At 38.8% G+C, this 17,434-nt stretch overlaps 2 protein-coding genes across 2 annotated transcripts; both read left to right on the forward strand.

The window, feature by feature from the left end:
- The first annotated feature begins 6,520 nt into the window (after positions 1–6,520).
- Positions 6,521–10,960, forward strand: LOC144657252 (uncharacterized). Its single transcript, XM_078517573.1, has 4 exons — positions 6,521–6,611; positions 7,407–7,519; positions 8,442–9,392; positions 10,923–10,960. Exons 2-4 carry the CDS (start codon positions 7,411–7,413, stop codon positions 10,958–10,960), a joined length of 1,098 nt encoding a protein of 365 aa, XP_078373699.1. The 5' UTR covers positions 6,521–6,611; positions 7,407–7,410.
- On the forward strand, positions 10,941–15,712 carry LOC144657246 (adhesion G protein-coupled receptor L3-like). The gene is made up of 5 exons (XM_078517561.1): positions 10,941–12,223; positions 12,999–13,145; positions 13,518–13,654; positions 14,261–14,423; positions 15,075–15,712. The coding sequence occupies exons 1-5, from the start codon at positions 11,065–11,067 to the stop codon at positions 15,191–15,193; spliced, it is 1,725 nt and encodes a 574-aa protein (XP_078373687.1). The 5' UTR covers positions 10,941–11,064; the 3' UTR covers positions 15,194–15,712.
- The last annotated feature ends 1,722 nt before the right edge of the window (positions 15,713–17,434 follow it).

Here is a 17,434-nt window from a genome sequence, read left to right on the forward strand (position 1 = left end):
GAAACTATTTCCGCAGTTCTTTTGAAATACACGGCCAACGCAAATACTAAAGAAGTTTTACGTCCAACGCAATTAAATAATGTCACATAACTTATCTCACGACATGTTTCTTTTAACTAAATTCACTCTAACCATATATAGCTAAAAGCACAAACACTAATATTGCCAATCCAATATCACTGTAATAAGCATCAAAACACTTTGAGAACATTTTTGACTATTAATTAAAATAACCCAAGAGATTAGATAAGTTAAGCATAAATTTAATGTCACACTTACTTACGCAATTACTTAAATTATTTGCAAACTATGCTATTTCATATTACCATTCTTATTAATCGTTCACTAGCGTTGTTGTGCTGTTACAGTTGCTATTACTTTGGGCATCTGAGTGAGAACGATCTAACAACAACAACAACAACTACCACCATTTTATTTTGCCAAAATAAATAGAAATAATTAAGGCATAAAAATGAGAAAAAAATAAAGAAAGAAAGAAAGAAAGAAAAGAAAACAGTACCAGGTCTATACAACCAAGGTTATTGCTGTACAGGGTGTATAGGCTGCGCCTCGATGAATATTTGCTCATAGAAAACTGGAATTGCAGTTAAATTGTTAAAAAGTGCTGAAATGTTCAAGATTAAAATATACTCAATAAAGTCTTCAAATTAAACTTTATTTAAAGCTGATGATCAAGCGTCTTGTTTATGCCTTGCCCTTGCAGTCTCAAACACGTTCTTTATTACGTTCTTTATTACTTTTTTACTTTAGCAGGAGATTCGGCTCTTTTTGCAATTGTAACGTTTTGATTTTGTCTGCCACTCATCAGATATCAAACCAGTCCTTCAATTGTTTGCTCCTGATCTACACAGGGATGGGGGGAGGGGAGAGCAGGTAACGCAAACTATGAATAATTCTGGAAGTTGTTATTTTGTACTAGAAAGCATGCGCATCGCAGTTAGCCCCCCCGTCCAACGCCTGACCCCGAAAATCAGAGAGTCAATTTATGTCTGTTCTCTATACGGCATCGGAAACACTACATGGTGTACCGTACATGGCTCCAGCCAACATAGCTGTCAGGGTCATGGAGACTTACAAACCGTTCTACTACGTTTAGGATGAAACCCCTTCGGAGCGGTTTTGCGCGTCAGTAAAAAATAGGGTCAAACTAAATGGCGTGGGTGGGTCGTGGGTCGTGGGTCGTGGGTCGTGGGTCGTGGGTCGTGGGTCGTGGGTCGTGGGTCGTGGGTCGTGGGTCGTAGGTCGTGGGTCGTGGGTCGTGGGTCGTGGGTCGTGGGTCGTGGGTCGTGGGTCGTGGGCGGTGCGTCGTACGTCGTGGGTCGTGCGTCGTGGGTCGTGCGTCGTGGGTCGTGCGTCATGCAAGTTCGCCTTTTTGTTTTCGCCTTTCTTATTAACAAAAACATATTTTTCTTTCATGTCTGGTGCACAGTTGCGCTCTTTTCCCTCCATGTCTCCCGGACAGTTTTACCAAAGTGGCCCGAAAATTTGCTTGACCTTGGCGTGGATGCTGCCTGCCGAGAATTTTCTGATCAGCAACGTTTTGGCAATTAGCAATTTATTGAACGATTAATGAACGTCTCTTAGTAGTTTTTCATTCCGTGTCGAGTAAATTATCATGTTATTCATTTATTATTATTTTTTTCAATTTTATCAGGGAAGTCACGCTAGCCAATATATTTTATAATTTTTAAAGATTCCTCGCTTATCTTGGTCATTTCAAGTGAAAAAGTTACAGCTTCTCGAGTCTGAAGTTTTTTTTTTTAATTTTTAGGGATTTTTACAGAACACCTAATGGAATTTTTTCCTGTGCATGGCCAATTTTTTATTCCTCTAATGAAAAAAAGAGTTGCCTTTCAGTTGTTCGCTACCTACCAGTGATCCAATTAGTGGCGTGGGAACGCTCAGGTATGATTGGTTAAAAATATGTGAAATGTACATGTTTGCTGAAAGCATTTGCGGAAGCATTATCAAAACTTACACTGTATAGGACTATAACGAAAGGAACTCTTTATTTTCTTGAAATGACTTAATAATTGTACACCGGTTTTAAGAGATTTGTTTCACAAAGCCAAATCGATGTTGCTGTTTCAGAATCCGAACTTGCAGGTGCGTCGTCGACAGCGGTCAAAAGACAGAAATATACCAAAACAAGACAAGTACTTCAAAGTTAAGGTTTTGATTTTCACAGCTTAAAGTTTGATACATTACCGGTATCGTGACAATTTACAAAGCTTTTGGGGGCTTTTTTAAAAAAAAATGTTTGACAATGGCGATATGTGGATTTTTCTAAGGCATGTTTTCAAAGCACTTTGGTTCAGATGCAAAACATTTAAAAGTAAAAACACTCCTATACCTGGAATCAAAGGGCACTTAGAGCCAGCTCATTCTTCTGCCTCTTTCGGGGGGGGGGGGGGGGGTAGGGTTTGGGAGTGGTGGTGGGTAATGAAAATGTACTGGTACAGTCCACTTAAGTCAAGTACAGTCCCCTGTAAAGTCAAAATCAGATACGCATGTGAAAAGAAATGAAATCACAATTTCACAACTTCTAAAAATGGTGCTACGTGAATCAAGTTGCCGAGCTGTTTAGACCTTAGGGACCCTAAACGTATTTTCACGTATTTTAACACGCGCTGACACAAGCGATCAAATCCATTGAGGCAGCCGGAAGTAATTTTACATGGCCCCATTCCCCGCTACGTAAAAGTCCACAAGCAATTATTTAAAAAAGAAATAGTATTTCGTTTCCGGATCGCGGTACGATAAGCATAATAAAAATATAAATGATAAGAAGAGAAGATTCTAGGTCGAGAATCAGTATTACGCGGAAAGGAATTGCGAAACAGTCAAGTTTTTTGCATGCATGCACATTCCTTTACCCTTCCGTGCCAGCAAAAACGAGACATCCGAAGACATCCAGTCTTGTTTCTCTTCTTAGCGCTATTATTGATGGAAAATGTACAAAGTCAACAACAACATAGACAGAAAAGCTAGAATATTTACATAACAATTAAACACGGAAAGGGCTTTCACAATATTTTTCACCAATACATCGCTTTTATCGATCTTAAAGCTTTTCGTCTTCTTGACAAATATAATTTCGATATTTGAAGAACATGTTTTTACTGCTAAAACGTGTGGACATTGTGGTTACGAGCTTTCTTCTGGTTGGATAGCGTGTAAATAGTTCACATCTTCCACGAAGCTCAGATACACATGTGAAAAGAAATGAAATGAATATTTGTTACCGTTTTAAATTACTGAATTGCGTTTTGAATAACCTTTCTGTCAGCACGCATCTACCGGGCAGTGACAATCATTGTTCATGGATTGAGCAGCGAATGAAATTTGAGAGAAACATGCGCACGAACACGTCGTGTAAAACGGATGACGTGAGTCACGGGAAATGAGATTACTACAAAGAGAGTTTAAGTGGCTTTATTTTTGGTTCATTGTACACATAGAGAAATGCGTGCGGGTGAACATCAACTGCGTAACGTCATAAGTTAATTTTTGAATGGCTCTTTATCGTTTTACTTGGACGTGTCCAGGGTTCTTAGAAAGAGGAAATTCAATAAAAAAATATACATTTGATACATTTTCGGCGACGTGCGCAAATCGTGCATTTCTAAAAAAGAGAGTTGACGTAACTTTAGGTTTATTTTTGGTTCATTGTACACGTACAGAAATGCGTGCAGGGACGCGAGCGGGTGAACATCAGCTGCGTCACGTCACGAGCCAAAACCAACTCTACTTCAAACATACCAAAAAAATTCCATTGATTCCATATTTTAGATCGCTCTTTATACTTTCTGTTGGACATAGACAGATTGGGGTCAGGGCCGAGGACATGTTGAGGGGTCTCAGAAAAGAAAAAAAAAATGAAAATATACATTTGATAATTTTTTGTAATAACGACACGTGCGGGTTGCAGTCGTAGTTGACGTAGCTTTATTTTTGGTTAATTGTAGACCAGTAGTTCTGAAATTGTCATTTGATGTTAATTTATTTATTACACTATACAATGATTTCATTTCTTTTCACATTTGCATCTGAGCTTCGCTGAAGTTTTTTTTGGCGTTACTAAGGGGGCAGGGGTAGCATATAAAATTACTTCCGTTCTACAACTTCCGTCCACACAATTTTTGTACACGCAGACTTCCGTCAATATCTGTATCACTTCCGGTCCACACAATTTTTGTACACGCAGACTTCCGTCAACATCTGTATTACTTCCGGTCCACACAATTTTTGTACACGCAGACTTCCGTCGACATCTGTATCACTTCCGGTCCACAAAATTTTTGTACGCGCAGACTTCCGTCAACATCTGTATCACTTCCGGTCCACACAATTTTTGTACACGCAGACTTCCGTCAACATCTGTATCACTTCCGGTCCACACAATTTTTGTACACGCAGACTTCCGTCAACATCTGTATCACTCTATTACTCATTCTGGAGAATGAGCTAAAAACGGGAATGTTCAGGAAAGCGTGACTCTCGCGTGACTAAGTTATCGTGACGTTGTGTTTTAGGTCAAAGTTTAAATGAGTGTCAGATGTCAAACGTAAGGTTCGTGCGCTTTTGTCAAGGATTCGCGAGGCAGTAGTTTTCGGAGCTATGTTGTATACGTTTTATTAAATTAAAAATTGTGTTTATTGAGATGTCTTTCCATCAACGCAACAGGGAATATGTTTATTTACACTCAGCAGCTATTTTATTGATCCTTGCTCATTCTAACACATAAATATCAACGAAATTGCCCGAAATAGAAAGTAAAGCTGCCTATAAAGACGTTTGACTGCGGTGAAGTTGCGACGAGATTTGACCTTCCGTTATCACTGAAGCTTGAGCATGCAGATGCACTATCGAAGGTTGCGTTTAATGAAATTAAAGGGACATCAAAACTTGCAATGCCAAGCACTGTAGCGAAATAAACGTTTCATTTTCTTGAACTGACTAAAGTTATATTTTAGGCCATTATTTTACATGAAAATAAAAACGTTTATATTATTTTGCAGTGTAAATATTTCGACACTAGTTTGCCACTGATCCACACATTGGTCCCTGATTAAAATAACGATTTTACACAGATGAAGAAATGGCAGCATTAGCAGTAACTGATCGGCTCATGAGCCAAACTGAAGAAACTTGTCCTTGTCGATGCAATCGTTTTAAGGGTGTTCTTGTTCTTATTTTTCAGTTTTTCTGCGAACTAGTAGCCTGCGTGGCCGGCGTTCAAAGGGGAATGAGAGGGGGAGTTCGAGGTCTCTGAATGAGTGAATTCAAATTTTCGGCCTTGTTAAGCATCACGCATTTTAGCTAAATTTAAAATCCAGAGATAGCTGGTAACTCGGCTTATACACCAGAAGTCCATGGGGGTAAACCGCTTTTGCGTAATGGCAAGTGAAACAGCAAAACTAATGAATTTGATGTGTCAATAACGCACGACGCACGACCCACGACCCACGACCCACGACCCACGACCCACGACCCACGACCCACGACCCACGACCCACGACCCACGACCCACGACCCACGACCCACGACCCACGACCCACGACCCACGACCCACGACCCACGACGCACGCCAATTAGACAATCTCTAAAAAATACAACACACATAAACCAAGAGTTTAAAGTGGTAAACAGAAAAAAGAAACCCGTTTTATTTGTAAGACCGCCCTCCTACGACCTTATTATTATATATTCTCATCCACCTGTAAAGATGGCGTGCATGAACTGAATTCGAAATTCCGGCGACCAGATGATCCACCAGAATAAAATAAAGCCAATCCGAAAAAATACATTTTCATGACTGAAATTCAGAAAATGAAAAGCAGACAAGATGTTCGAAGAAACGCGCTATATTTCGGTGTTTCAGACACCTTTATTTTATTCTATTTGAAACTATTAGCCGGTTCTGGATTTTGGTGTATTTCACCAGTGTTTGCCATATAATAGTTGCTTTATTTTTTTCTCAATACAACTGATTATGAGTGGATGTTTTGGCGTACGTCGTATAAGAAGCTTGCTAAAAGGCACTGTAAAACATATGCCAAGCATATAGAGATTATTAGACACTTTTATCGATTAATTAAGTTTGACTGAGTAAACCAGTTTTGTTTGGTTATCACTAGGAATCGTGAATTGCCGAACGTTTGAAAAATACGATGTGTCTTTTATCTTTACACTTTTGGCACTTAATTTTTTTTTTCTGAGTCTGTGCATGCTTCGCAATGGTTGGACATGAACTTTAATTTAGCGAGACAAATTAGAGTATGTTACTATCCTCTACTGAAATCAAGACAAGTACCCTGGGATCTTGTTATTAATTAAGAATATATGTGGGATAAATATTCCGGGATAGGGCTGATATATGACATATGCTAAATTAACTCGTGAGATAAGTAGTTTGTTATGACTTCAAATGTCAAAATCATATGTAAATTTTTCTATTTAACAGATGTTAGTTTTCTTTATTAGTAAATTTAAACTTCCTGTGGTGTGCTGATAGCTGCGGTGTCTAACAAACTATAACATCGCGTACCTAAAACGAGTTCAGGATCAACCTACCATCTTTCAGTAAGGTACAGTAGTTTCCCCGGTATATCTCAGACAGCTCGAGCAATGGCTGCCTGTTATTTCTCGTCATTTCTAATTAAATGAGGCTTTAATTTCCCCCCCCCTTGACTTGTCTACTAAGCCATTTACACATACTTTTGACTATTTCTTTCCAAATCAAAAAACACCAACAGTTTGGGACAAAATAAGAGCGTAAATTTGTAACCATCGTTGTAAGTGCCCCAGGCGTGATAGTTTTGCAGTGCAAGCCGTGTAGGCTAGTACTAACCATATATTTTCTAGCACACCGTGTATTTGACAATAACGATATTTTGGTCCTGCTTAAGAAAAGGGAAACTTTTTCCGTGTTTCTATTGATTTTTATATATGGCTGCTGTACTCGCAGCGGACTGAATTATTTTCTTAAGCCCCTCTAAAATTTTTGAGCACACGTACCTCGGATGTCGTGAATAGCTAAATTCGTTGAATATGGCCTAACGACTCTAGTTTTGTTGTATAAATTACCTTTTTTGCTGCATGATTTCATTAGGTGGAATATTCTAATTTAGTTAGGTTTCCATGGAATGAGACAGTGTAAAAGAAGGCGATAGTCAATTACATATTTTTCTCTTGTTCAGTTACAAACTCAGGCTAGCTACAAACACTACTCTCTAGAGAGCAAGGGGTATCCTTTCAGTGCGGTTAAGTGAGAGAAAATTAATCAGTCATGCCAACCCGTTATAAATTAGTTTTCGTTGGTCTTTAAAGCTCGAAACTATTCCCTTGAGAGCCTTGCTAAGACTGTATGTTGAAATTGCTAGGTGTATGCGGAAAATGCTGTTACCTCTTCGTCAACTCACAGCGTTATCATTATTCCTCACGGTGCTTTGCTTTATAATATGTCCTTGGAAGAAAAGCGAAGGCCATGTGACAGGTAAAGAAGAATATGTTACTATACAAGTCTCCTCTTGCCGTATTTATCAGTATACAGTGTACCATGTACCTCAAAACCGACAATTTTCACAAGATTCATTTCACTTTTCGAATTTTGATGGCAAAAATATCACATTAAGATCTTTCTTTTCTAAAAATGCTTTCCTTTCTGTTCCACACCGGGTGTTAGGAAAGTTATTTGTTCGACTTCTGGGAGAGCCCGGAACTTTCCTCGCAAGTAGCTTGTGTCACCAACTGATTAATATTTTTCTCATTTATCAACCAAGCTTAACATATACCATCATTTGTTTTCAAAATTATTCTTGCTATTCTTACAAAAGCTGTCGACAGCTGTCAACAGTTATTAACCTTGTATTAACATGAGGGTGACGTGTTTGTTTTGCATGCTGAATAAGCTAGATAACGAAACGGAAAAAAGGTGGATTTGTTCACTAAGAATTAGGCCGATGCACTCGTGGCAAATGATAAAGGATCGTTAATTTCTGTTCGGGCAAATTACTTATTGTATTTAACGCAAGCTACTGGACTATCCAGTGTGCATCACGAGGTGGTGGAGCTGGCGTGGGTCCAAGAGGCAATAAGACAGTGAAGAACTAACGCAATGCCCTGAAATCCTTACAAGCCGTAAGCGGACCCTCGCCCCGCTATGCTAGTTTCGCATCATCACAACTGTGCACCCCTATATCACTATATTCTTCATCTTTTAGAAACATCTGGCCTTCAAGCAGTGCCAGTGAATGATGGTGATTTTGGGTTTTACTGAACAGATATTGTAACTCCAATAGTTCTCATGCTCATGAGATATTTCAGTATTCCTTTTAACTTACAGTGTATTTAATTTTAGCTTGTTTGTTCCGTTATAAATACCATAATGGCGATTCTACATTTCCTTCACCTGTTAGGAAAGATTCTAGTAACAACAAGTTCTTCTATCTGGGAATTGCCTTTATCTTCACCTGCTTTGTCGAACGGCAGACAGGGAGCAACTTCTTTGAAGCAAATGGGTAAAACTACATCTCTTTTATCGCAAGGATCATCCGGAGCGTCACCGTCAGTGGATCTACTGACACTAAAAGACGTGCAGCAATTACAAGCTTCAAACCAAAGGTTAACTGTTATGTTGGAATCATTGCAATTAAGTTCATATTCAATGTCTAGTTTGGTCTACAATGTACCATCCCTAATGAAACAAACGCCTTCGACAGTTGAAGGGCTGCCCTCTAAAGCAACTTTGTACCCTTATCGACCCCCTCTAATGTCCTCAATTGCGTCTTCGAGCGGACCAGCACAGCCTTGCAGTAAACCACTTCTATCATCCCAAAGCCTGTTACAGTCGTTGTCATATATATATGTCGATGAACAGATCACACAGCCTTCGTTTGTGTCTTCGCCGCATGGTCAAAAATCTCCAGTTTCACTGTCTGTTCCTGTTCCATTCCCTTATTCGTCACAGTCCTATGGTCGTCCTTTAGTACTCCTTTCTTCAGATGACCAGGTTCCTCTTCCACCATCATCATCGTCTTCACCTCCTCGCGAAGTACTTCCTCCAGCGCCACCGACCTCGTCAACTTATGGCCAGCTCCATTTACTCTTATCATTTTCCACTGGCAGGAGCCCGGCACCATTTCCACCGTCTCATTCATCTCAAGGAACCGTACCGTCTCCTCTATCCCATGCATCCCCGACATCACCACCATTTGGCAGCGGAGCAGGAGGCTCATGTGGAAACCTCCAAACGTCCGCTGACACATCTGCTTTCAAAAATGTTCCTTTGACTACAGGACCTGCTCCTGAATCTTTTCTTCTCAATACTTTGCGCCGGAACTGCAGTCCAGATGGGGTCCCTACCAATGGTAAGCGGACGATGTCGTTTTTATGTACAGTTCTAATGTGCAAACAAATAAAACGGGTTTCCAGCATAGAACTAAAGCGGTTCTAAAATGTTAGGCCTGGAAATAAAAAAAAAAAAACATTGAAATTCGCAGATTTATTGATTGCATTATACTACGATTGCTTCTGTATCATTCTTGAAAAAATTGGAAGTATTCCGAACATTATATAACATTCAATTTATTCTCCATTATCGTGTATATATGTTTGTATCTTTTTAAACGAGTTAAAACTCAATCATTTGAGGATTTTCTGTGTCCTTATGGGATACATACTGGGAACGTTGTTTCTAAAGTGCAGCCTTTACGTGTTATACAGATCGGATGGGTCTCATACTTTACAATGTAAGGACTAATTTTTGTTTCTCTTCTAGACCACCCTATTCCCCTTTGGGAAGAGCAAATCCTCCATTTCACGAAAAACGTTTTTTGTAAATATGCTGACTTTTCAAAATACAGTTGTAACAACCGGTGTGGAGCAGAACAAAGAAACGCCTCATTGACGTTAGTTACGGATAATCATTTACACAGATGTTACTGTGATAAACTATGTGATGACTTCGGTGACTGCTGTTTTGACTTCGACACATTGTAAGTTTCCATTTCGCCGAAATTTAATAGTATCAGAGGGATTGAAAATAAGTTTTAGGAAAAATGACGACGTTTTTAGTTTTTTAAAGAAACTTCGGATAACTGAAATCAAAATAAGAAATGTTTGATGTAAAGGAATTGGTTTCTACTGCTCTGAGTTTCAGTGTAAATTTTTAACACAGGTACGATACAGGTCGCTACCTGTTATGTCGATAAGACCACTGTAGACATTTCGCCGTGTGGGTCCTCGAAAAGTTTAACATACGGACCAGAATTCTCGCATCTTTGAAGATTTAAAGGCTTTAATAAAGTCACGTAGAAATCTCTGTTCTGAGGCTTGGTTGCCGGATTTTACATCTTGAACTCGGCACACTACTAACTTCCAAATTATACATGACACTTGTAAACATTCATTTACAATAAGTGTATTCGACAAGTGTCTGTTCAATATTTAAAGATGTCGTTGGCTTTCTTAAAACGTATGCAAGGCGTGCGATAAGAATATAAGAGAAAGAGTGGCAAAATTTTTGTTGTTGTGATTTTTTAGAATTTAAATAAGAAAGCATCATTGGTAATCGACAATTTTCTTAAAATAATTTCAACAGAAAATTGAAGGCTGATCGCTTGTTGGTTTTTCATAGCAGCAGGCAATTTGTATAAATAAATTTCACTGTGTTAATTCATTAACGGTCTGATCAGTTGGAGAGAAGATATTAAATAGGACAATATTCTTCTTCCCGTTTCCTTCGTGACAAACGTTTTACATTACCTTGCAACAACTCTCATTAAAAATTCCACATAGATAAGAAGTGTTATTAACGTAGTTACATGGAAGAAGCGAAATTATTTTAAATCAATAAATTGGAATTCACATGAAATGCAATCCCATTTTTCATGTTACAGATGCAGAAAACGTATTTATCCTCAGACCACTGCTCTGAGTTTGAATGAAACCTGCTTTGCACTAAAGAACGAAATAAGTCAGGCAGAGTACACTGGTTATGCAGTTTGTAACAAGTGCCCGCAAACCTGGACAGAAAAAAGCATGCAGGAAAAATGTCAAGATGAGAATCAAAGCGACCCTTTAAGGAATTTGCCAGTCTTCGACCAGGACAGTCACGTTACGTATAAAAATATTTTCTGCGCGCGGTGCAATGGTGCAGGAAACACGACATACTGGAAGCTGCAGTTCGATTGCGGGAAATGGTTTAATCTGACAGATGTCAATTTAGGCGATAGTGTGGCTCTTTTACGTCAGAATTGCTCGGTTAATGAAACACCGGAACTTCGCCAGTTAAACTTTCTAAAGCGATGCGTTTCTCGGTATCAAGACTGCCACAACATCAGCCGAGAGAAAAACGAGTGTTACTGCCAAACCGAGTGTCTGAGGTATGCTTTTCCAGTCTGCTCTGATTCCAAGAAGATACGATTTCGAAACCTACAGTGTGCTTTGTGCAATGGTTTGAAGCCAAATGAGCTGGAAACTGAATGCGACTCTAGCCGTGAAAACATATCACCTCCTCTGACTATACTCTTTGATTTCACTTCCACATCTAAGTACAGCGTTGTGGTAGAAGATAGGAAAGAGAATGTAAGAACTACAAAAGAGTTCTCATGCCGTCTTGATGAGGTTTACGATCCCTTCGTGGGAAGCTGCAAAAGGATCGTCTCAACGGAGGATTATCAAGAAAACGCAAGATTACATCCGAACTGTACGTCCATAGCGTTTAATAAAACGGACTATTTGCAGATATCTAACGGTACATTTTACTTGAAACTTCACAACAAGATATATCGCAATACTACATACACGATTCGTGACGGCAAATTACTGTTGTGTGTGAATTTTTCAAGAAATTCGTCAAGCACAGTAAACGAAGATGGCAAACATAAGATCGCGAAAGCTCTGCCATTTCTGAATTTTTTCACTTCCATTGGATGTATAGTGTCAATGGTTTCTCTACTCCTTCTGTTGATTACCTATATCCTGTTTGCTGAACTGCGTAACTTACCTGGGAAGATCATAATAAACTTGGCATTGGCTGTGTTGCTGTACCAGAGCGTCTTCTTTTCAGCAGTTAAAACCGACGATCAAGACACTCGCCTGGCAGTCGCTGTTCTTCTTCATTTCTTTGTTCTTTCTTCCTTTACGTGGATGAACGTTATGGCTTATGATGTACATCGGACTTTTACGAGCGCTTCAGGTAGGTTGGCTAAGTAGTTCACTAATTCATAGACAGCGGTGGCAATTATATTGTTTTCATTTTTGCCTATATATCACATAGCTCCACGTATTGGGTTAATTTTTTAAAAATAAATTTTCAATTATAAAAATCCCATATCTGCTCTTGGTGACTGTTTTGGGTAAACGGCATTCATAGAGGTCAAATTGAATGCGTGACTACCGTATTTACTCGAATAAGCGCCGCCCTGGAATAAGCACCGCATTTGGGACAAAAAAGTTAATAAGCGCCGCAGTGCCAATGCGACGCTCATTCGAGGAATTTTGTTTCACTAAAAACAACACTACAAAGCAACTCTAAAACAAACCTAGACATTTCTTTTCATCAAAAGCGACGTTTTTCAGTTCAAAGTGATTGTTTTATCGCTCGCCCATTAGTTTTTATATCCAAAATTCTTACAATATGTAGTTCTGTAAATGTTGTGAAGGCTGCGAACTTAACCAGGACAGCTAGCTGCACTTTTCTCCCAGAAACAGATGTATACTGACAATCAAAAAACGCTATTTATTCAATGTGGCGTCCAAATTTTAAATACGCACCGCCCTCGAATATGAGCCGCACTTAAAATCATGTAAAATATATGTGAGGGTCGGAAGTTAAAATATGCACAAAGGAGAACGCTTCGTGGGGGTTGGATGAGTTTGTACATGTAAAACAAATTTTAAACGGCTTTCTGATCTGTCCTTTGTCAACGTTTAAAATTTATGCGCTTAACTTTTCGATATTTCTTTTAAAGAGGGTGTTGTGGCACATCGTCAAAATCAACACGGAGGCTATACGAAACGTCTCATGAAGTATTGTCTGTATGCCTGGGGATCTCCAGTGTTGTTCGTGTTTGTTTGCGTTGTAGTTGATCATGTCCGAAAAGGATCTATTGGATATGGTAAGTGTCGACAAGTGAGAAAAGTTTGTAGTTTGCATATGTCGCGTCCTCGTTTTGAACCTGCTTTAATGTTCAATAATTGTACCTGCACTTTCAACAGTTTTAATACGATTGTTTGGGTGATATCACTTTTTATACGTACCTTCAATAAAGGATATATTAAGTAAAATAAGATTAATCAACAACATCCTCTGTCGCGATATAGAATCCAGAAAAAAAATTATATGTGTCATAAAAACTGGAAAGTCGACTTTGCCGATATTTCGTGTTTATTAAAAACACTTCATCAGGGCAACATAAAATAAGTATATACAATCAGTATACTTTGTCAAACTATATTTTCCAACTTATGTATTTTGTTTGAATAAACAGGGCAAGGAGAAGAGGAATGTTTCATATCTCAACCTCAAGCAATTCTTTATTCGTTTGTTTTGCCCGTTACACTGCTGATAATTTTCAATATGTTTGCATTGGGACACACTGTGATTTATATTGTTAATTCGCGAAAGGTGAGGAACATCATTGCCTCATCAGAGATTAATTAATGAAGCCATTATGCCGAAGTCGGTTGTACATGTGAAAAATAGAGAAAGGAGGAAGCTAGAATGAATGAAGAAAGGAGGAAGCTAGAATGAATGAATGAATGATTGAACGAACGAACGAACGAACGAACGAACGAACGAACGAACGAACGAACGAACGAACGAACGAACGAACGAACGAACGAACGAACGAACGAACGAACGAACGAACGAACGAACGAACGAACGAACGAATGGACAATGAAAAATGGATGGAAGGATGCAGGAATGACTGCCACCCCGATAAGGTAACCTAGAAACTGATTTGTATTCAAGTTGAAAGAGTAAGAATCTGACTCAAACTGACTCACTGACTGATTGATAAAGTAACCTAGAAACTGACTTGCTAATCAAGTTGAAAAAGTTGATTGACTGGTTGCCTAATTAACTGACAAATGACTCACTAACTCACTGACTTACTGACTGGCTAATTGGCTGACTGGCTGATTGACTGGACTAAAGGAGGCATAAATAAGTAGATTCGGATTCGTTAGTTGTGGATCATCGCTCTCTTTGGACCTCTTTGTATTTCAGAGAACACAGCAAGTAAAAAATCGGCAACATGGCACCAGCGTAGCTGTGATTTGTGTGAAAATGGCTTCAGTGATGGGTGTCACATGGATTCTTGGAATTGCTGCAAACTTGAAAGCTTTGTCATTCTTGTGGTACCCGTATGTGGTTTTAAACAGTTTTCAAGGTACGTAAAAAGACATATTTTGGTTTTGAATCGAGATCGGTACAATGGTTGGTCCAGGAATCGAACCAGGGCCACATTGGGCGCCATCTAACCACTGTGCCATTCCTGCTCCCTCCAAAGGTACGCTGTATAAAGACTATTAAATAGATTTAGCCAAGTCTAAAAGCGGAGCTCAAAAATTTACTGACCATATGACAGAAATGTAGCACTTGAGCCCGCGATCCAATGGAAACCATTATTTGGTCTGCGGTAAACTTAAAAAAAAACATTCGAACTCGATTTGTTCTATAGTTCTATGTTCTATGCGATATGGTCATGTGATACTGGTCAGCGGATACCTTGTTTTGACAGCTTTTAATTGAACATGACATGGATGTCCAATATCAAAGATGCAAGCTGGCGTTAACCATAACCTTAAACCGATTTCTGGAGTATGGCCGCCATGTTGAAGCAACTTCGTCGCACGCGCCCGCGAGCCATGCCGCCTGCATGATGACCATGAAAAATCAAAAGCATGGGTCTGTTAATTTTTTATGGGTATGAGGCTCTGCTTTGCGGCCCTTCGGGCCGCTGGGAGCTCCGCTAATAATTTCTACCTTCTTCCTCGCCACCTTACATAAATTCTGAAGCTTCTTTATCCTTTATCTACAGGGCTGTTCATTTTCCTGTCATTTGCTGCTAGTGGAAAGGCATTGAAGTTGTACAGAAGTAAATTGGCTGGAATCCTCAAAAATCATACAAAAACGAGAGAAGCAGACAAGAGGAATTAAATCTACAACTGTAACCACGCCAATAAATATCAACATACGTAGGAAACGCACATGTAAATAACGAATGACAAGTGGCGTGAACAAATATTAATCTCAGTCTTGGCACACCCCTAAGTAACTAAAAGCAAACATGACATGTTGCTAAGCCTAGACTTAGTTAGCTCCATAATTAAATAATTAGATTAGAATTAATTAACTAATTAAAGAATAAGATAAATAAATGGAATAAATAAGACAATCACTTTGAAACAATAATAAAAAACGCCATTATCAAATGCAAATTGTAAGTTTCAAACTTTGGTTCATTTTCGCTCATTCCCTTTCGGAAAGTTTATCGTCAATTTTCTCAAAATGAGACCCATTGTTTGAAAACAACAGCAAAAACAAGCGACCTAAGAGCCAATATTTTTAAACAATTTTGCACTCAAAAGTAGAGGTAATCAAGAAAAAAATGCCCCCTGTCTCGACCAATCAAAATTCAGTATTTTTTATTACCCTCTGTTATAATTATAGTGAAGTTGAAACCAACAAACATTCATCTTAAGCCACCTATACTTGGGACGGACTTATTGTTGATGCTTTTAATTTTAATTTTAAAAAGACCAATTCTCAAATAAAAAAAAAAACAATAAAAAACAAAAACGGAACTCTAGCTACATAGTGAAAGGCACCCCACCTTCCCACCACTGTAAATGCGTTTTTTTTTCTCTCCAAACTCGATGATATAAAAACTAAAGGGAATGTCAGTCTTTTTTTTTCTCTTCTCCCCTCTCTTCTTTACCTTTCAGCGCTGTATTTCTTTTTTTGTTTCCCTTTCTTGTGGCGTTTTAAAACAATTCGCGCAGTAACGTACTTGTTCAAGAATACTGACGTCACTTTTCTTTGACCCGGTTTTGATAAATTCAGACATATATAAATCAATAAGAGCTACTCACAGAGAAGCTGTAAAACATACCAGTGCATGATTCCCGGTGCAAAGCCCGGTTTACAGCTTCATAATTATCCATTACATGTTCTTTCGTCGTCCTCGGATAAAAGGAAGTTTATTTTAATTTAATTTAAAGGACGAGCAAGTTTCCCTTCCCAGACCTTTCATTTATGTCGAACAATTAAAGTAGCTAATTACATGCTTCATCTAGAGACAAATCTGAATATAAATTAAATTTATCTAAAATATATTTATATTCGCAGACTGTAAAATTTTCAGCACTGACGGCGTTTTTATCGCCCTTCGCAAAGTTAAGATACATTACGATTTTCGTAGACGAATGTCGTGACTGAAAGTCGATTTATTTTTAGCGTCATGCCATGAAATTTACAACTCTTTGAATTAGATTCATTTACTAAGCGAAGCCTTAGATGAGGGTCCTGAAGGGGTAAAATGGGAACTGGGATTTACCTATTTTTACTGGGATTTGCATATGTTTTTACTGGGAAAATGGGATTTGGGTCACTGGGACTGGGATTCACAACCAGAAAATGGGAATGGGAAGCACGTCAGTACATGAAAAAAAAAAAAAAAAACATATATTTCAGGCTCAATAATATTCCTCAAGGCATAGTTACAATGTTGAAAACTCTGAAACAAAACCAACGCCTGCACGCAAGTGTCTTTCAAGTGGCGGTCAATTTTCCTGTCAGTGATTTAGTTACTCAGCGGAATAGCTATGACTGAGCATGCTCAAACTAGCGTAATCTAATATGGGCGAAACACATCCTCGTACCCAGGGTCTTCGTTCTCTTTGAACAGCGGTCTGGAAACGAGCGAGCCTGGAAGGTTCTGATTGGAAGTCCAGCAATATCGGACTTCAGGTTGAATTGCGCATGCTTAGCTTTAAAAACCATGACTCAACGATCTTCTTGGTATTTACTTCCGGCCATTTTATTGTTTTTAAAACCAATCAAAATCAATCTTGCAACGGAGCTTTTAAAAGTCGCTCGTGTCGTCAAGATTGCGCAGAATGGAACGAAGACTCGAGGTACGAGATTGGACAAATCATGTGACCGCAATTCCTCTACTAACCTAGTAACACACACGGAAAATTGTGAATAAGACATTCCTCTGAACTGCTCACTCAAAGAACTGGAGAAAACGTTAATACGGATGTGTTGAGTTGAGAATTTCAGAAAACGAAAGGGGTTTACCGATTTCAACTAGCAGAAATAAAAACAGGATTTGGGACAATTACAACAACACAGTTACTGCACATATAGAGCGTTTGAGCCTTGATTTTTCATGCA

Source organism: Oculina patagonica, chromosome 6, assembly GCF_052425735.1.
Source record: "Oculina patagonica isolate OP01 chromosome 6, crgOcupat, whole genome shotgun sequence".
NCBI lineage: Eukaryota > Metazoa > Cnidaria > Anthozoa > Scleractinia > Oculinidae > Oculina > Oculina patagonica.